Source organism: Drosophila santomea, unplaced genomic scaffold (assembly GCF_016746245.2).
Source record: "Drosophila santomea strain STO CAGO 1482 unplaced genomic scaffold, Prin_Dsan_1.1 Segkk63_quiver_pilon_ctg1_scaf, whole genome shotgun sequence".
In the NCBI taxonomy this organism is placed as follows: Eukaryota; Metazoa; Arthropoda; class Insecta; order Diptera; family Drosophilidae; genus Drosophila; species Drosophila santomea.
In genome coordinates, this window is record NW_025318995.1 from 454638 (window position 1) to 476249 (window position 21612).

At 43.6% G+C, this 21612-nt stretch overlaps 1 protein-coding gene across 2 annotated transcripts in view; it reads right to left on the reverse strand.

The window, feature by feature from the left end:
* LOC120457614 (angiopoietin-2) overlaps window positions 1–21612 on the reverse strand; it is a 190773-nt gene that overhangs the window by 14313 nt on the left and 154848 nt on the right. Inside the window, exon 1 of one of the 2 annotated variants that reach the window (XM_039645124.2) lies at window positions 5096–5533. The exons of the other annotated variant lie outside the window; for it this stretch is intronic. Within the exon in view, the coding sequence (XP_039501058.1) occupies window positions 5096–5238 (143 nt within the window). The 5' untranslated portion in view covers window positions 5239–5533. Of the gene's footprint in view, window positions 1–5095; window positions 5534–21612 lie in introns of those variants that run through there. 2 annotated transcript variants of the gene reach the window in all.

A 21612-nucleotide genomic window follows, 5' to 3' on the forward strand; every position in this document is an offset into this window, starting at 1 on the left:
CCAATTTTATTTAAAATCAGGTATAAATGTTTGTATACTGCTTAGTGGAATTCTTTAACAGTTTGATTTGCAGCTTGGGTTATTATTGTCATTTGATATTCAAGTGTACCCAAATCTCTCTTGTCGACGTAGTGTAGTGTAAGACATTTGGAAATAGCATTCCAATTAAGGGGGACATTGTATGATTCGAGGGCTGTGTCTGCGTTACCGGTAATTTAATTCCTAATTGTATATAAAATTCAAAAATATTTTGGGGTACCTACGGTGTGTTCATACGTTTTTAGTATTAGATCAATGCCCTTCTTCCACGAACTGAATTCGGACGGATTGCCGGAAAATTCGCGAAGACTTTTTACTATGTCAGGAATCTTATCATGATCAGCTAAATTTGCTCGGAACTGTGGTAAACTTGACGAATGATAGTTTGTAATTGTACTTGCTTCATGTGTCTATTTTGTTGAAATAATTCTTGTTTTTGTCTATGGCATGATTTTTCTTCGATTAGCTGCTGTTCTATGCTCTAAGAGAACGGGTGGCCTACTAGGGTATTTGTATTTGCCATACAAGTGAAACTTGTCAGAAAATTTGTCGATGTTAGGGAATTTAGTATAGTTCAGTTTAGTTTTGATTTCACTTAAACTAATACGTTTATCGATAAAAATGAAGTTTGATTTAGTGTTTAAATTGGTTTAAAAATAGAGTGTGTATTCGGATTATTTGTTTATATTTGACTTAAAGTTATTATGAAAGTTAAGTGCGAAAAGGAATTTGTATTAAAAATTTGTTTCATTTAAATATTTTGTTCAATAGTAAGATTTGTTGAACCTTTTTTGCGATTTAAGTTATTGAAAAGGCCGTCAGTCGGGTGATGAACAAGGGGAATAACGTGTAATTTCAAGCTTGCTAGAAGAACGCTCCGTAATGGTCCATACACCCGGAAGTGCGACTATACTCTCCACGCGAGGACGGCTGGAAACAGGTCCCCTGGCAAGGTTATGTCCCTGCCAAAGGATGCTGGCAAGGACTAAGGTCGACCCGTGCCGAGAGTCTGCATGACTGAGGGCCCGGATCATAAAATAGCTCAGTCTCAAACGGAGAGCTCAGGATACCTGGCGACCATCTGTTCTAAGAAGCCTTACCCGGGCGTCGCGGATCTCCGCCCGGGTGGACCCTCCTTTTCTCCGCAACTCGTGGGAATCACGTGGAGTCAATAAAAATAAATTAAAAGGAGTCAGGATTTCCCAAAAAACCTACTCAAACGGCAGTGACGACTGAGTCTGGCCGTACAAATTTCAAGGCAGCGAAGTTGGCGATTGGGCCACATGCCTGGCCAACACCACAGGATCGGGTTCGGGTGAACTCCGCCTCAAATCTGAGGCGACTGAGTGCAAGCCGCCCAAAGCCGTCGCCATGGGAACATCTCCAGGCCTTGTGCCATGATGCCCCCTTCAGGCGCAGCCAAAGACGGTAAGCACTCAGTGGCAACCGGTTAAGGCAAACACACCTACGCAGAGAAACGATCTGCAGGTCCAATCCTACGCAGCCAGGAGAGATCGAAAACGGCTCCTTCGGCTGAATGGTTAAAGAGGTGGAATGGGCTAGATACGTTTTGCCAAACTTCGGCAAGGAAGCTCCCAAACCACACAAGCCCACAGAGGTCAAGAAGCGACCTCCACCTAAGAGGGCAAAGCGGCAACGCGTACAGCCAGGGCGATCCTTTGCGGAGATCGCGACTGGCGAGTGGGGAAGGTCGACGAAATGGAGGGGTCAACAAACCAGGCCAGAAATATAAGCTTCTAAAAGCTCCCTGCGAAGGTAAAGTAAGGGCCTGCATTTTAGCCAAAAAGCATCTTAGCATTTTTCTGCTCCATAATTACAGCGATGCAGATAACGCGCCAGCCACCGAGAGTCAGCCATCTCCGTTCCGAGTGCTGTCATCGAACATGGTCTACGAAAGGCAAGAACCGCTGGATGAGGTGGTAAGGAGACTGGTAGAAGACAGCGAAAAGCAAAACATAGGCCTACTATTAGGCTGTGATGCTAACGCCCACCATACACAATGGGAAAATACAGACACAAACGACCGCGGTGAGTCTCTTTTAACTTTATCTTTATGAAGAGATTTGAACTCTTCATATGTAATAAAGGTAATGACCCCACCTTTGTCATTAAGAACCGAAAAGAGGTAATAGACCTAACTCTCGTCTCTAAACCATTATTAGAGACAGTAACTGACTGGAGGGTGCCACATAAGCACTCTTTCTCGGACCACATGTATATAGAAACGACCCTCACAGTCAACCCCTCAAAACCAGCAGTTTTCACAAACCCAAGGAAAACTGACTGGCAAAAATACAAAGGGAAAATAAGGGGAAAAATCCCAACGGATCCCCCTCCATACTCCCAAACAAGTCTAAACGAACTAGTTTGAATTTTCACAGAAACGTGCAACTATGCACTAAGAAAGGCCTGCCCCAATAGCAAGCCCAAAAGAAAAAGAAAACCTCCCTGGTGGTCAGCAGAACTGTCCCCCCTCCGAATAGACTGCAGAACCCTTTTTAACAGGGCCAAGGCAGGAAATGAGGAGGCCCTGTGGACCGCCTACAAGAGAGCCCTTGCAAACTACAAAAAAGCCATCAGGAAAGCAAAGCGATCCTCATGGCATACCTTCTGCTCAGAAATAGAAAATACAACTGAAGCAGCCAGACTTAGAAAAATCCTATCAAAATCAGCCACAACCCTAGGCTAGCTTTAAAGAGCAGATGGCTCCTGGACCAGCACGAGTGAGGAGATACTTCTAGACACTCACTTCCCAAAACGCTCTCACACCCCATCAAACAAACGCCACACTGGAAAGTATCGAATTGTGCATAGACCCAATGGTCCTCCAATGTGCCATACACAGCTTTAAACTATACAAATCTGCAGGTACAGAAAAAATCATGCCCGCATAAATCCAACATACGGGAAATATAGCAATAAACTGGCTTCTTGACATTTTTAAAAGGTCCCTACTTCTTAGACACCTACCACAATCGTGGCTAGAGTCCCGTATTGTTGTGTGAAACCGTCACACACGACCCCCAAGGACTTCAGATTAATCAGTCTGTCATCCTTCCTACTAAAGACCCTTGAAAGAATCATCGGCCTGCATCTGAGATCAACTCTCAACCCTAGTCTTATTACAGACACGCAACACGCCTACAAGAAAGGCAAATCGACAGAGACAGCACTACACTCTCTCGTCTCCAAGATAGAAAAATCAATGTCCCAAAAGGAATATGCACTGGTAGCTTTCCTGAACATAGAAGGAGCTTTAAACAACGTCATCCCAACGGAGATTACCGGAGCCCTGACAGACCTTGGGGTGGACCGCCACTTGGTGGGACTCATAAACCAACTGCTCACCTGCAGGAGGGTTATGTCTTTACTAGGCGCGTCGACCCTCACTAGGCACGTCAGCAGAGGCACTCCTCAAGAAGGCGTCCTCTCCCCACTTCTATGGAACATAGCAGTCAACTCGATACTACGAAGCGCTAAATGCCATACTCAACCGCCCAAGCCCAGAACTAGCTGGCATGGAACAGGCTACAGTAGCGGCAATCAGGCTTATAGATACCAAGCAGTGGAACCCACAAGAAGCGGGTCACTCATGTATCCTAAAAAACATTCAAATAGTCCCCTCCAGGACAGACTACTGCACTTCAACGGAGAACATACAAACCCCGTTCAACACAATCATCCCACAGAGTGACGAGTGGAACTCACGAACACCTTGCCCCCAGAATGCTATATGCTTCTATACGGATGGGTCAAAACTACAGAACAGAGTAGGAGGAGGAGTATACTCCGAACAGCTAGGTCTACGCATTTCGTAGACTCCCCGATCATTGCAGCGTTTTCCAAGCTGAAGTGGCAGCAAAAAGGAAGGCACTTAAACACTTGAAAGCACTAAAACCGGAAAGCTCACACGTAAGCTTTTTCAGTGATAGCCAAGCGGCTATCAAATCGATTGGCTCAATCTCAAGCCACTCAAAAACAGTTCGAATTGCCGATCATCTTTACATGAGATGACACAACAATTCGTAATCAGCCTTACATAGGTAACCGGACACAGGGACATAGAAGGAAACTCCATCGCAGATGAACTAGCCCGAGAAGGCACTACCGCGCCACTCATACAAGAGATGGAGGGCATGAGTATGCCTTTAGCCACTTGTAAACTACTACTTAGGGAAAACCTAAGCCGTAACAAACAGACAATATGGGAAAATACCACACACTGTCGCCTAACACGCCAAATATGGCCAAAAATAAACTCAAAAAGAACGTCAAAACTTTTAAGATTGACCAGTGAAACCTCAGCACTGCTATGAGACTCATCACAGAGCATTGGTTGATAGGCACCCATGCCAGAAGACTAAATGCCCCGCATAATGATTTCTGCCGTAGCTGTAGGGACGAAGAAATGGAAGAAACGGTAGAGCATCTACTATGCTACAGTCCAGCACTGCAAGCCAAAAACTTGCTCAATTAGGAAGTAGATTCCTGATAGACACGTCCGACCTGTCCGACACCAATCCACATCGGATACAAAAATTTACCAGCGCCTCTGGCTGTGGAAACTGCTAACTTCACACGAACCTCGACGGGCAAAAGGGGAAAACGTACACCGTATCACAATGGACCTCTAATGGTCTAAGTGCGTCGGATAGCCGACGGCCGTTGAAACCTAAGTTATTGAAAAGAATGCAATGAAAACCAGCAGCTGGTTTTACCCTTCTACCTTAGAGGGCCCTTTGTTTATGATTCGCAAGATTGGGTTTTGTTATACCACTTGTTGAAAAGATTTTCTTTATTTATTCAGTTGTAGACTGTGTGGTGGAGTTTAATTAGTTATCGCTTTGCGCCTTTTTATTTCGTTATAGTAGAAAATTTTGTATTAATATTTTTTTTAGAAAGATTTTTTATCTAGTCATTGTTTCCTTTTAGCACTTACTTTCACTTTGTTTTTGCTTAAACTTTATTTTGGGTTGTTTTTACTTTAATCTTTCGATTTGATTAGTGTGTTTGTTTTTCTTAATCACTAGCTTACATTATTTGAATGATGCGCCTACTCCTCCTGATGGTCCGGATGTTGTCCAGATCGCTTCCTACTTGGGATCCTGCGACGCCCTGCGGGCGTACCTGACAAGACTTGTAGACCACCGATAAATCAGCAAAATTGAATCTGCCCATCCTGTGTTGCTCATAAGTCTACACATTCGTGGAAGCGGACGTCTTTCGATAGCGCTGCGCGAAAATCTTGTGTTAACGTGGTTGTGCTGAACAGTGTTAGCGGCAAATCTGCAAAAACAAACGGTGGACTTGTGCCATAGTTCTGCGCGTAACCTAGGCGTGCTGAATGACCGCGTGTGCAGGTGGTTAGCAAAATATATAAGTTTGCAATTTTTGCAGCTGATAAAACAGCTGACAGCGCTGCCAACTTATCTCGGAGGGCGATCATGAGCGAGTGGCGTTGCCACATCAACTGTAAGACCAGTGCTGAGGTACGAACGTTGGGCGCGTAATTTCAAAATTAAATTCAAAATTTGATTTAATTTAATTTAAACAAATAAGTGCCACGCACAACAAGCTCGAAAAAATGAGCAGCGATCAAAAGAATGAGCGTAGAAGCTCCGTCAACCCAAGAAATGCTTGCTACTCCTATTTCTCATCTAGAGATATAGATCAACATCAGAAGGCGACAAAGAGCAACTCGGCTCTACTGACCGTCGACAGCAAGAGAGCCAGCTCTTGCTCACCCTCTCTGCTCACCCCAACTCCCGCATCATGGAGTTACCAATGCCAAACTCCATCACCGCCGGCTTCGCTGAATGAAGCTCCAACAACAAGCAGTGCTAAAATTTCTGCAGCAAACTCACCACCAATAACTAAACCAACTACCAATACTGCGAGTTCGGTCCCAACAAAATAAAATGGCAACAAAAACAGCTAGCCTCGATAAGCGACAAGCGGTCCCGGCTATACAGACCGGCATGGACCGCTACATCCAGATTAAGCGCAAGCTTAGTCCACCCAACACGGTTGGCAATAAACCCAAGATCAATCGAACCAACAAAAGCACCGATCAAACGAGGAGCTCCAATGAAAACCGATTCTCCATCTTAGCAGAGGCGGACAACAATCAACCAGAGTTGGGGCAGGAGACCCAAAGGAAACCTAAGCCCCCCCCCCCTATTTACGTAAGGGAAAAAAGTTCAAGCGCCCTGGTCAACAAAATTGTTGCGCTGGTCGGGGACGAGAATTTCCATGTTGTTCCGCTTATTAAAGGGAACATTCACGAAACAAAGGTTCAAACGAAGTCTGAAGAACACTTCCGAGCTGTGTCTAAGTACCTGGAAGACACAAAAAAGAACTTTTACACCTATCAACTAAAAAGCAGCAAGGGACTGCAAGTTGTGCTAAAAGGTATAGAACCTGACGTCACCCCCTCTGAAATTCAAGAAGCCCTTAAGGCCAGGGGTTTCTGTGCCAAAAATGTTAGCAATATTGTTAACAGAAACAAAAAACCGCAACCACTTTTCAAGGTCGAGCTCGAACCAGATAGCAAAGCCTTAAAGAAAAACGAAGTGCACCCGATCTACAAGCTGCAGCTCTTACTGCATCGAAGAATCACCGTGGAAGAACCCCACAAACGCAACGGCCCTGTTCAATGCACAAACTGCCAAGAGTATGGACACACCAGGACATACTGCACACTTCGGACGGTCTGCGTAGTCTGCGGAGACTTCCACAACTCCGTAAACTGCCCCGCAAACAAAGAAGACCCCCAAATGAAAAAATGTGGCAACTGTCGAGGAAACCATACGGCAAACTACAGAGGCTGTGCGGTCTACAAGGAGCTGAAGAGTCGTATGCGACGAGCGACAGCTACGCACCAACAACATTTCGCCAAGGCAGCCAGATCATCTTTTGGGCAGCTAGATACAACCAAGGGAATCTCCTACGCCGAAGCACTAAGAACAGGCATGGAAAATCCGCCCCAGCCTCACTCAGAAAATGCTCAGCAGGTTCCAGTGCAACCGCAAAGCAAATTGGAATCTATGATGTTCACCATGCAACAAAGTATGATGGAACTTATGTCAATCATGAAAACAACCATGCAAACCCTTGTTCAGAACCAGAACATGGTAATTCAGTTGCTTGTAGCACAACAGTCCAAATAATAAATGACTAACCTACGTATATCCATGTGGAATGCCAACGGCATTTCACGGCATAAACTTGAAATAACTCAATTTCTAAACGTAAATCCATATAAGAGGTTATACCTTTTACCGCACAGATCATCCGGATGGCAAGGCCCACGGCGGAACGGGCATCTTAATCAGAGAACGCATCAAACACCACTTTCATCAAAGGTTTGCAACAAATTACCTGCAAGCCACGTCCATAAAAGTGATCTCAGGAAACGGCAACCTTTGCATTGCCGCTGTCTACTGCCCACCTCGATTTAATATCTCTGAAGGTCAATTCATGGACTTCTACAACACTCTGGGGGATCGCTTCATAGCCGCAGGAGACTACAACGCCAAACACACGCACTGGGGATCACGCCTCGTGACTCCCAAGGGAAGGCAACTGTATAATGCACTTATAGGGGTGAGCAATAAACTGGACTACGTTTCTCCTGGTAGCCCCACATATTGGCCTGCAGACCCAAAAAAGATCCCAGATCTAATTGATTTCGCGGTGACAAAAAACATCCCACGCAATCTAATAAGCGCCATAGCACTACCGGATCTCTCATCTGACCACTCGCCTTTGTTGATAAGCCTTCTTCAAAGCCCAGAAATTGCGGACCACCCCCACAGGCTGACGTCGCACAACACTAACTGGATGAAATACAGAAAGTATGTGAGTTCCCACATCGAGCTAACTCCCCAACTAAATATCGAAGCGGACATCGACTGCTCCACCGCCGCACTGGAAGAGGTACTCGTCACAGCAGCCAGGATCTCAACCCCTAAACGGAAGGATGGGGAATTTAAGAAGTTCAAAACCAACCGGCAAATTGAACAGCTGGTTCTGGAAAAGAGGCGTCTGTGACGAGCTTGGCAAACCAGCAGATCGCCATGCTCAAAGCAAAGACTTACTGAAGCCACCCGCAATCTTAGCCGGGCCCTGAAGCAAGAAGCTGAAAATGAACAACTTAAATATATTGGAAAACTCTCGCCAACTAGTACAAAGCATCCATTGTGGAGGGCTCACTCAAATCTAAGCTCTCCAATTCAAACCGTCACCCCTATAAGGAATTCTTCAGGGTGCTGGGCCCGCAGCGACAAAGATAGAGCCGAATCATTTGCCTTACATCTCAGAGGCGTCTTCCAGCCGAACCCCGCAGCAGATGATTATGTTCCTCCGCAAATCCACCTCGAAACTGAATCCACGCCAACTACATTTCAGCCGAACGAGATCACAAAAGTCATCAGGGAGCTAAAACCAAAAAAGGCTCCAGGCGGTGACCTAATAACTACAAAAATGATAATGGAACTTCCGTACTGTGCTATTAAGGTCATCTGTAAACTCTTCAATGGAATCATAAGTCTCGGCTATTATCCAAGGAAATGGAAAAAATCAATTATTATAATGATACCGAAGCCCGGAAAAGATCACACGATTCCGTCATCTTACAGACCAATAAGTTTATTATCATGCCTGTCCAAATTATTCGAAAAATGCCTTCTAACGCGCATAATACCATATATGGGAGCCCACAACATTATCCCAGCCCATCAATTCGGCTTCAGAGAAAAACACGGAACTATAGAGCAAGTAAACAGAATAACATCAGAAATTCGCACAGCCTTCGAACATAGGGAATATTGCAGCGCGATATTTCTCGACGTATCTCAAGCATTCGACCGCGTCTGGCTCAAAGGTCTCATGCATAAAATTAAAACACACTTGCCCGGGTACACTCATAAACTTCTTGAATCCTACCTCTACAATAGAGCCTTCGCAGTAAGATGTAACACAACAATTTCCGACAGCTACACTATCGAAGCTGGGGTCCCACAAGGTAGCGCACTTGGGCCAACTTTATTCGTCCTTTACACAGCAGATATTCCCACGAGCGACCGACTAACAACATCCACCTTCGCCGACGACACTGCGATCCTTAGCCGCTCCAGATGCCCAGTCCGTGCAACAACCCAACTCGCCAACCACCTCGTGGTAGTCGAGAAGTGGCTATCTGACTGGCGTATTAAAATAAACGAACAAAAGTGTAAACACATAACGTTTACCCTCAACAGACAAACTTGCCCTCCGCTCTGTATGAATAGCACGCAGATCCCCCAAGCTAATGAAGTAACGTATCTGGGCATCCACCTCGATAGACGTCTAACATGGCGTAGACATATCAAATCCAAGAATCTGCACCTAAAACTGAAAGCCAGCAGCCTCCACTGGATTATAAACTCACGATCGCCCTTGTGTCTGGACTACGAGGTCCTGCTCTACAACTCCACTCTTAAGCCAATCTGGACGTATGGCTCCCAGCTGTGGGGGAACGCGAGCAGAACCAACATAGACATCATACAGCGAGCCCAATCAAAGATCCTGCGAACTATCACTGGGGCACCATGGTATATTCGTAACCAAAACATCCACAGGGACCTCGGCATTCTCGCAGTAAAAGATGAAATAGACAAGCAAAAAGCGTCCTACAATGAAAAACTCTCTGTCCACCCAAATCCTCTAGCAAGGGTCTTGACTCGGGTCTCCAGCCGAACCCGCCTACAACGATCAGACCTTCCAACCCAGCCATAACTTGTCAGGGCCACTGTCTCAGTCTACATGACTCCTAGTTAGGTTATAGAATAAGATTTGATACACTTATTGTTAGTCTCGTAAATGAGAAGATTCAATAAATAAAAGCAAAGCATTTAAAAAAAAAAAAAATCCTGTGTTGCTTTACGATTTCCAAATTAATGGAAAGAGCCACTTCGAATTACAACTGGATTTTGTTCTTGGACCAGTGGAGTGGCACAAAACTTTTTATTTTTTGCACTAAACTGAACTTAATCTCTTTTTCATCGCACTGGTCCCTGTTCGGGTGCCAATTTATTTCCGTTTAATTAAAAACTCAGAAACTTTATTTCGTTGTGGTTTTATTCAACTCCAAATTGTGACTGAATAGAAAAGATCTTAGAATACCCTAAGCTAGCTGTGGGTGTACAGCAGCAACGCGGCAGAGCTCTGCAGATCTGGTTTGAACTTGATTTTTTGATTCGTTGGCTATTTATATTGTTTTATTTTAACTATAGTTAACTTATATAAGCTTCCTCTAACGGTTTTTAACTTCTTGTCTCCAGTCTCCGGATCCAGAGTCCATGGTTTTACCGTTGGCCCGGTCCAAAGTCCAGCGCGGTCTGGTCCAAAGTCCAGTTTAAATCGTTGTTCTCGTCACGTTTTCGTCACGTCGACGCTTACTGTTGTTTTGCTGTCCTGCTTTAGTTGGTGCCGTCGCACTCTTATTCTCCATGTTCTCTCCATCAAACCGTCTTTTCTCCAAACCCTCTTTCTACCGGTTCAGTTCCTCCTCGGGTTCGCACTGCCAATTATTCGTTGACTTGTTGCGTAACTGGCAACAGGCAGGCCCTCCTCCAGCAATTGTCATTTGCATTTATGCGGCTAGGTTGAGACGCCTTGCTACACCGCGAATCGAGACCACACCCAGGGGCGTCCCATCTCCGACGGTGTCGGAGATTCCGTACCTAAACCAGGCGATTGCCTGGATCGTCCGTAATAACCGAGCTGGCGTGGTATCGGCGCCACCAGTCAAGGAAGACGTGGGGTTGACGTGTTGTTTCACCCAGCGATTGTCTGGATGACGCAGCCGTTAGCTACCGTGAGTCCGCGCACGGCAATCTCTAGCCCATATGTCGTGCACCCAGAAACACACCGGCCGATTGCACGGACCGACCGGGACAGGGCAAGGGACAGGAGGTTGCGACTAGCAAGTCGTTAGCCCTGAAAGCCCAGCACCTGTTTACCCGAATCTTGGAACGGCGACGCTTCTTTCACCTTTTTGCCGCGGCTGCCGCGGCAGTACCTGGATAGCGATCACTTTCAAGAGGGAGGAGAGACCCACCACGGGGAATCGAATTAAAGTGTTATAGAAAGTCAAATAAAGAGCAAGGAGACGAGAACTGCTAAGTGTTGTTACTGGTAACCGGGTGATCAGGTTTAATATAAATTTGGATGGACGAACATTCGTAATATGCTTGTAGCGAGCAGACCAATAAAATGAGTTCGTTTCAATATATTTAAAACGCTGACAACACCTTTGATTTAGAAACAGATAGCCTTTAACCTTATAAGGAAGTCAACCATTAACATTCATCCTATTTCGAACCTCGATGAAAGCACATCATTAATTTTACGAGCGACACATAGATTTACCAATGTCAATCTACGTCACAGCTGCGGAACAAAAATAATGAAAAAATATCAAAACATTTTCCAAAAGCGTGGGGGTAGCAGTTTTGGGGGTTTATGGGCGTTAGAGTGGACGTGGCGAAATCAGTTACCAAAATTGCCCTGGGTCTATGTCTCTTAAGTCTTCATGTCTAATCTCAACTTTCTAACCTTTATAGTTCCTAAGATCTTGACTTTCATACAAACGGACAGACAGACATAGGCAGTTCGACTTGGCTATTAATTCTGATCAAGAATATATATACTTTATGCGGTGTTTTCAGTTTGCTGCTTGTCTCAATATGCGGGAGAGCGGCGATCAGCTGGTCGCTCGCTAGTTTCTGGGTAGTGCATACAACGGGGAGAAGGAAAACAGAGGAAAATCAGTCTGAATTTGCACACGACGCTGAACGCCCGCCGCCGGTCTAACTATCTATTTTGTGTATACACACGCCTGTGTATAATATAATCATAGCTTAAAGTAAACCAGTAAATACTTATAACGATTTAACGATTTAACTCTTGCCGGGGAACCCCTCTTACAATGTCCCCTATTTAACCATATATAAGGGGACACAACTTTACATGGTAACCCATAAGAGGAAAGTGCAAGTGTAAAAATTTAAATTCGAAAAGTTTTGTGTGTAAATAGATCAGAATAGATCGCGGCCGCGTTAAGTTCGCAATTCGACTCTGCAAATTGCCTGAAAATAAAACTGCGATACAGAAACGCAGCAATTGCTGTTTTTGGAATTTGGTTTCTTCCTCTTCAGCTTGGCGAAGGACGGGAAAGGAAGACCGCGATACGCTCGCTTTTATTGTTTTTGGCGGCTTCTTGTAAGTCGAATATGGTGCACAAACGAAGTAAGTGGATAAGTTTTGTGCGGGACCAGAATTTGTCTTATTATGTGATTATTTGCGGTGGTGAGTGGCGCTAAGTTCGGTTTTACACTCATCAGAATATAAATTGAATAGAAATAGAATTGAATTAATTAAATTGCAGGCAAATCGGTACCATGCCCTTAAATCGACATTGCAGAATTTTAAGAAGGATTTCTAATCGAGAAAAAATGAGAATTTATTTAAAGAAGCGTCTGGAACAGGTGGAAGAACTACGAAACGCGTATCAGAAGACGGATTTCGAGATCGTTAATCTGGAAGGGTTCGCGGGATTTAACTATGCCGTGAAGAATTTCCGGTCGGATTTCAAGGAGCATTATATAGACGCCTATTAAGCCATTGCAGAGGACTTGGATAAACTTCCACCAGAGAATCCTCCGCCGACCCCACAAGCGGGCTGGGCGCCGATCCGGAAGTGCGGCTAAACATGCCACAGATGTCAGCGCTCAAATTTTCGGGTGAATGTGTGGACTGGCCAGGCTACTATGACGCTATCACAAGCCTTATACACAACAACAATTATCTGAGCAATGTGCAACGGTTGCACTTTCTCAAAGAGTCGTTGCCAGGAGAGCGCGATAATGACATCCAATACGCTATAGTCGAGTTCCCTGACTATCTGATACCCTTTACTCACATAGTGGAAGTGCGAAGGAGAGTCTTCAACACTGACAGTTTTTGGCGGTTTGTAGGCGTTATAGGGGGCGTGGCAGAAAGTTTTTTGGCAAATCGATAGAAATTTACAAGACTAATACAAAAATGAAAAAATATCAAAACATTTTTCAAAAGTGTGGGAGTAGCAGCTTTGGGCGGTTTGTGGGCGTTAGAGTGGGCGTGGCAAAAAGTTTTTTTGCAAATCGATAGAAATTTACAAGACTAATACAAAAATGAAAAAATTTCAAAACATTTTTTAAAAGTGTGGGCGTAGCAGCTTCGGGCGGTTTGTGGGCGTTGGAGTGGGCGTGGCTAAAAGTTTTTTGGCAAATAGATAGAAATTTACAAGACTAATACAAAAATGAAAAAATATCAAAACATTTTTCAAAAGTGTGGGCGTGGCAGTTTTGGGCGGTTTGTGGGCGTTAGAGTGGGCGTCGCAACACGAATCGACAAACTTGCGCTGCGTCTCTGGAGTCTGTGTGCTTAATCTCAACTTTCTAGCTTTAGTTGTTCCTGAGATCTCAGCGTTCATACGGACGGACAGACAGACGGACATGGCCAGATCGACTCGGCTATTGATCCTGATTAAGAATATACATACTTTATGGTCGGAAACGCTTCCTTCTGCCTGTTACACACTTTTCAACGAATCTAGTATTCCCTTTTACTCTACGAGTAACGGTTTTGAGCTAATCGCATGCACTGTCATGATGCACCAGCCATAAAAGCTGCCAAGTATGTGGGCAGCGTTATCCCACGCTGTTGCATTTCAAAATCAATTCTCGAGTTGGCCACAGCAGCATCTAATCCGGCCTTCAGCAACGCCTCTTAGTGCACATGAAGCCATAAAGAACCTATCTCAGCAAAGCCCACAGGCGACGGAGGATCCAAATCCGCACGCATCTTACTGATGCCATTCGGCAACTTCATTGAATGTCCCTTCGAGGAATGTGCTTCTCGACACTGATCTTATTGCCGTACGAAATTCGGTCAACGGCCTACAAGAAGTCATAAATGCTCTCATCGATCAAGGATTTGAGACAACCATAGTAACGGAACACGTCGTTCAGTCTCTGCACCTGAAGCGGTCAGCCACCCGAGGATCAATTTTTGGGGGGGGGACCCGGGGGCGGTCGTCGTTGCAAGTACACAGTAATTTCGAAATCTGTAGTATTATTAACCTAAATTTCCCTTTAGGGGTTGATTCAGCCTATGTTCTTAATTCAGTTACTACCTGCCTGCCAAGTCTGAGCTTCATGCCACACGTAGTGCGGTTGCCCTTTAAAACCTATCGAAATCCAGCCATGGTTCTATTAAGATCTCATCAAATGGCACTAAATCGGATTTTATGGCGGGCGGCGGATGGATGCATCAATGTTTATGCTTTGTCTACTCTAACATTCGGAACGGCTTCTGCCCCCTTTACGGCCAGCAGGGTCATTAAACAGTTAGCAGAGGATGAACGGCGTTCATTTCCTAAGGCGGAAGAAGCTTTGATCAACGAGATATATGTGGACGACATTCTGTCCGGAGGGCATACGATAGAAGAGACGCAGGATAGACGGACACAGAAAGAGGGTGCTATAAACTCCGCTCGCATGGAGTTGGGTAAATGGTCCAGCAACGAAGCGAGTATTATCCGCTTGATTCCGATAACCTAAAGGAAAGATAAATTTGAAGGAGGTAACCATGGCCAAGAAAACGCATGCCGATGGCACTCTGACGGCCTTGGATTGGGGCATTTCGGGACAGCTTTCTTAGGATCGATGATAAAAGCATACAGCGGTGGATTCATTATGCTCCAGGATCCATAGTTTCAGCTCAGCTTCACGCGTTCTGTGACGGGGCTTCCACATCTTAGGCAGCTACGACCTATCTAAGGCTCGAGCATGAGGGCGGAACGTGCTACACCTCGCTGTTGACTGGCGGTCCAATGGCTGACCACGGCTAAGTGGCTAAAGGACCTTTCAATCCAGACTTTCTATTGGACGGATGCTATTGGACGCAATTTTTCTGCATTAGCTGCACGGGAACGTCAATAGATGGAAGACGTTTGTCGCTAACAGGGTCGCCTTCATCCTGGATCACTCCTCACGATCTCAATGGAGACATGTCGGAAGTAGCGAGACTCCAGCGGACTGCGCGACAAGAGGGCTGCCTCCGAGTGAGCTGAAGGACTTTGAATTGTGGTGGCGAGGACCGGAGTGGCTTACACCCAGTCAAGGTGGCTGGCCTTTGACGGAAATCGGACAGGTCGACATGAATGATGCCGCGCTAGAAGCAAAAGCCACGCAGTCGCAAGGTCATCGCTTCTGGAACTTTTTTTATAATAGCATATATATTTCGATTCAAAACCAATGCTATCAGGACAGAAGATAGGTGCACTGGTCCCCTAAGCATTCCGGAGCTGGACTATGCCGTATTCGCTGTCGTGCGCATCGTTCAAAGAGAGCTTTTCTTGTCCGAGCTGACAAAGGTAAAAAGTGATATAAGACTGCCTCCCAGAAGTAAGCTCTTGAGCTTATCACCGATCTTGGTAGGTAACTTCTTTCGAGTAAGGAGGTGATTGCGCCATTTTGGGTTGTCACACGAGCGTCGTCATTAAATGATCCTTTCAAGTTCGCATCGTTTTACGCAGCTAGTAATACGGTAGTCGCACGTTTTGACTCTGCACGGAGGTGCGCAGCTGCCTTTGGCACACACTCGCCAGCAGTTCTGGATACTGACAGAAAGACGAACCGTCCAAACAGTTGTACGGAAAGGTGTGAGCTGCTTTTGGACCAGGACAATCGCTCCGACGCAGCTCTAGTACATCGTTTCTGGCGACTGGATTTTACTACACAGGCGGTGTAGAGCTGAAGGCAGCTCGCTTGCGAGGGACAAGCTTTTATATGGGATAGAAGCGGTGACAGGCCTCACGACGGAGCATTTTGTTCTGGCTTTGAACAGATTCACCGGTCAACGAGGAATGGTTCAGCAACTCTACAGTGACAACGGAAACAAATTTGTGGGCGCGGACAATTTAACAAAGGCGTTCTAGGGCAGGCTCAAGGATGATTACGAGAAGCTCATAGCCCCCAAGCTTGCTTCTCAGCGGACCACATGGCACTTCAAACCCCCTCAGTCGCCCAATTTTCGCGGGCTATGGGAGGCTAATGTGAAGTCGGTGAAACATCACCTTAAGGGGGTCATTGCGGATCGGCGTCTGACCTATGAGGAGCTTTCAACGGTGGTCATAAGCATGTAAGCATGCCTCAACTCACGGTCGCTTTGCCCTTTTACAGCTGATGCAGACGACTTAGAGGTGCTCACGCTAGCTCATTTTTTTATTGGGGTCTCCTTGTTGGCTGCTCGGGAATATCGACCACAATCCAAGTCCTTCGTGAAGCAGATTCTCATTTATCAAACCATGATGCGACATTTTTGTATGGCCTGGAGTCGAGACTGGCAAGCTCATCTGCAGCAGAAACTCAAGTGGTGCCAGGAAGCTGAAGGTTTTCAGCTCAACGACCTTCTCATCATCAAGGATGACCGATTTCCGCCGTAACAATGTTTACTATGACGTGTCGTCGAGTTGCACCCAGGTACGGATGCGTTAGTCCGAGTAGTAACGCTTAAAACGTAGAGTTATTTAAAACGGTCAGTGTCGAAACTGTGTCCGCTTTCAATCCGTTCTTAAGCGCTCTCACCCACACACTTCAATCATAATACATTTTTCTTGCGCACACTTCTTGTGTCATTTTCCCCAAGCTAGATTCTACCCCACCTGCCAGAATGGACCGGACAAGCGAGATTTTTTATGCTTCGTTTAGCATTGGTGGGCTGGATGATTTTGATGACAACGGATGACATCGCATTCGACAGGTAATAGTTCAAAAGGGTTGAACCCAAAAAATAATTCAAATCGGTTCAGTATTTTAGAAGTTACACGTGTTCAAAGTTGAACCTTTTTGGTGTTGCAAAAAAAAAAACAGGTATTTTTTGTAGAAAATTCTGACTTTGCGGTCGATTTTTAGGTAAAATATGTATCCGACCGGGTTATGGTCTCTATGCAAAGGTTCATTAAATCTCGGTAAAATAAAGGTAGAATAAATGTATAATATTCTTTGCAAGTGCAGGAATACCTGTTTTGCCGAAGTACTAATTTTCACATATTTTTCTACTTTGATGGAGTATATAAATACGGGCATACATTTTTTCTCGTATTGGCAGCTTGTTTTTCAATCCCTGACTTTGTAATGATTTTAAATTAATGATTAACTATTCTTCAAAAATATTAAATTAAGTAAAATTGAATGATTATTTTTAATTATTTGTAAAAAAAAGGTTAAAATAGATGTAAAATTGACGAAATACAAAATAAAAAAAATATAATTTTTTTCTTTAAAATTTATTGATTTTTTGTTTTTGAAACATTAAATATGTACCATATTAGCATTTTCAGAGAAAACAAATGAAAAGTATTTGTCGAAGTTGGATACAAATTGAGAAAACTGCCTCTAAAAAAATTAATTTTCGAGTATAAAATGTACTATTTATCACACCATATTGTATGACCACTTAATCGAAAGGTATTAGAACTACCTTTCATTTAAAAAAAAATTATGAAAATTTTTCTACTGGTTCAAGAGTTACGATTTTGGTAAAGCAAAAGTGCCTAATGCGCCGTTATGCTCCGCTCAACTAAGAGCACAGACATTCATGTCAACAATACACTAACACTAGCTACTTCATATAAACAATGCTGACGCGCCCCAACTGAGTTCAGCGCTCCGTGCGACGAACAGTCAGCAACAGCAAGCGGACACCCCTTATCCGGGGTACCGAGCTATGTATGTTGCATAAATGCTGAGTCGGCTTGCCGACCATTAGTTTATGGCGTGATGCATTTGAGCCAGAGTAGATCCACACTTTGCATATTCTTTTGTATTCAGTCTTAAGCCAGAGCTTTAATAAAGAGCAGCTATTCACTCCGGCACGCAGCCGTAAAATACCATTTTCTTATTTGAACATTCTCGCTGAGCCAAAAGGCCAGCGATCGACGAAGAGGTCTAAGTCACGCCCTCCAACCTAAACTTCGTAAGAAGCTATTAATCCCTGGTGGCAGCATCGTACCGAATACCACAGCACAGTGGTTGCGCCTATATGGGGAGAGCGGCCGAAAATACTTCTAGCAGACATATCGTTATGAAATTTTTACTGTAAGTTCTTTGAAAAATAAGAATTGGAAAAAATGGGCGTGGTCGTTAGTTTCACGCCCACCAAAAAGCAAAAACCAAAAAATACACCTAAAAGTATGCTTCAATTTTGTTAATATGAAAGTTTATAATTGTAAATGTTTTAATAAATGTTTTTTATAAAGAAAAAATCCAACAAAAGGATAATATATATATCAAGCAATATAAAAATAGAGATACTAAGGAACATCGATTTCGCATTTAGATATAAAGCAAAAGTTTTAATAAAGACGTATATAATAATGTTACAATAACAAACAGAAAACAGATTTTTTTTAAATTGATTTGTGCTTAGGTGTCAATTTTCGCTGTCCCGTTACTAAAGGATCTAAAGTTATTAATAGACGGTAAAATAAATCGGTGTTTGTTGTCGACATTTTTTTTGTATCGTTATTTCTGGATTCAGCAGTTTCCTCTGACAACTCGTCGATCGATATGAGAGAATTTTCAATTATGGCAGGCCCGTGTATATTCTTTTGTGTAAGATAACTCAGCCATCTGCAAAGTTCTGCAGCTGAAATTTTTTTAAACATTATCTATAAACATTGACCAATATTTTTAAATTAATTTCATCGTGCTATCAGGTGCCCATCACTTTTGAAAATCTAAGTGAAAAATGAGTTCACTTAACATTTAATACTTAAAAAGACACAGGTTTCACAATCACCTAATAAACTAAAACAACACGTCAGAAACTCTAAAACTGCAAAAAGTTACAGTAAATACCTTTATTTGTAATATTAAATGATTCCATTTTAAAAACACTTTATTTTTAACGCGTAACGTAGGACAAGCAGCAAAATACGGCGAAAACTTTACCTCGAAGACTGCAAGACAGCTTGAGTTTATTATTGTTTACACGTATGTTTGCAAATATTTGCAGCTAGACTTACTATTTTTATACCCGTTACTCGTAGAGTAAAAGGGTATACTAGATTCGTTGAAAAGTATGTAACAGGCAGAAGGAAGCGTTTCCGACCATATAAAGTATATATATTCTTGATCAGGATGAGTAGCTGAGTCGATCTGGCCATGTCCGTCTGTCCGTATGAACGTCGAGATCTCAGGAACTACAAAAGCTAGAAAGTTGAGATTAAGTATACAGACTCCAGGGACATAGACGCAGCACAAGTTTGTCGATTCAGGTTGCCACGCCCACTCTAACGCCCACAAACCGCCCAAAACTGCCACGCCCACATTTTTGAAAAATGTTTTAATAATTTTTCATTTTTGTATTGGTCTTGTAAATTTCTATCGATTTGCAAAAAAACTTTTTGCCACGCCCACTCTAAAGCCCACAAACCGCCCAAAGCTGCCACGCCCACACTTTTGAAAAATGTTTTGATATTTTTTCATTTTTGTATTAGTCTTGTAAATTTCTATCTATTTGCCATAAAACTTTTGGCCACGCCCACTTTAACGCCCACAAACCGCTAAAAACTGTCCTTTGCACTTACACTAGCTGAGTAACGGGTATCAGATAGTCGCGGAACTCGACTATAGCGTTCTCTCTTGTTATTTCCTTAAAACATTGACAATTACAGTGATAGCACTCATTAAGGGGGGATAGGGGGGCAATATATCTAAAAGTTTACTTAAACTAGGTAAATGACCTCCACATAATACACGAAAAAGGTATAATCCATCAAAAATTCACCAAATATGATAGATCAATTCAATGAATTTCACAATAAGAATTTATTAAAATAAATACCTGAAACTTTAAAATTCATTTTAAATAATTAAAATTGGACCTATAAATCGCACGTTTGACCACTTTGAAATTCACTTTTGTTGCGACGAAAAGCAATCAAAGCTCCGCTGTGCTGCAAAAATGAACAGTTGTTCTTCCTTTACACTATATTTTTAGAATGTCCCGTTAGAGTTAAGTCAAAACGGTTTTGCCATACACATATTTGGGCATTTTTGAGACAATCTGGTTACTTTTCGTAAATATTTAGAAACATTTTTTTTTTCATTCTTGGCCTATGAGCGCAACCACTGTGCACAGGAAGGAATATCCCCACCGTCTGGAGACCACAGGACGCATCCCGACGGAGAAACACATTAATTGGCGCCCGACGTGCATTTAGGACCTGCACATAGTTATATCTTAACATAACCACGTAGTTAAGAGTACAGGCCATGTAAGTTTAATTAGTGAAGTCACTCGGCAACCTAAGGAATTTAGTGTGGAATATTAAAAAAGTAAAAAAAAAGCTTACAGCCCTTTTTTTTGGCATGCATTATTTTCCATAACATACTTTTTCCTGTAGCATACCCCAAGTTGCTTTTACAAAACGTGAATTCTACTTTACTTTACCTTGATCTATTGATTTTACACGGCATACTTTTACCAAGAATCTGTAGCATACCCCAAGTTGTTTTTTACAAACGCAAATTCTACTTTACTTTACCTTGAGCTATTGCCCAAAGGAATTAAATAAGAATAAATATTTCTTCTGCGCAGACCTTGTCTTTGTTCTTTTTAGGGGAAACAATTTTTTTCTTTGTGTCGCCTTCTATTTCTCGCGAGTGCAAATATCGCGCCTCGCATAGCCGAACAGTCGTGCTTTAAATTAATTTGCGCGGTGTTAACCAACGGTAGATGAGTTGGACGGCATATAGAGACATACAAGTCGAGTGCGATAGTGACGACGAGTTTGGTTCAGAGCCAGTAGGTTTTGGTCCGAATACTACAAGTAGCACTGCAGCCATGGACGCCGCACAGCTGCAAGCTATTATATCTGGAGCTGTTAGGCAGGCTTTGGCTAAACAAGAAAACAGACTAAAGCAGGATTTCCAGGCACAATTAGATGAAGTTAAACAGCAGATGCAAAACTTGCGTGTGGAAGCACCACAAGTAGAGGCATACAAAAAAATAATCGTAGACCCGAACATACCGTGCGGGGTCAAGCTTGACATTGTGAAGACATTGCCAGACTTTTCGGGGGAGCAAGACGACTATGTGTCATGGCGGCAGTCAGCCGTAGACGCATACGAAATCTTCAAACGGTATGATGGTAGCGAGGCACATTACCAGGCTGTCTCGATTATCAGAAACAAAGTTAGGGGGTCAGCAAGAGGGCTACTAGTTGCCCATAACACAGTCCTAAATTTCGATGCCATTATTGCTCGACTGGACTGCACCTACGCGGACAAAACGTCGCTGCGTGTATTTAGGCAGGGACTCGAAACAGTTAGGCAAGGAGAGCTTAGCCTAATGGAATATTACGACGATGTAGAGAAACGATTGACGTTGATAACAAACAAAATCGTTATGACTCAAGAACCGGACAGTGCTATTCTCTTTAATAATGAAGTTAGAGGG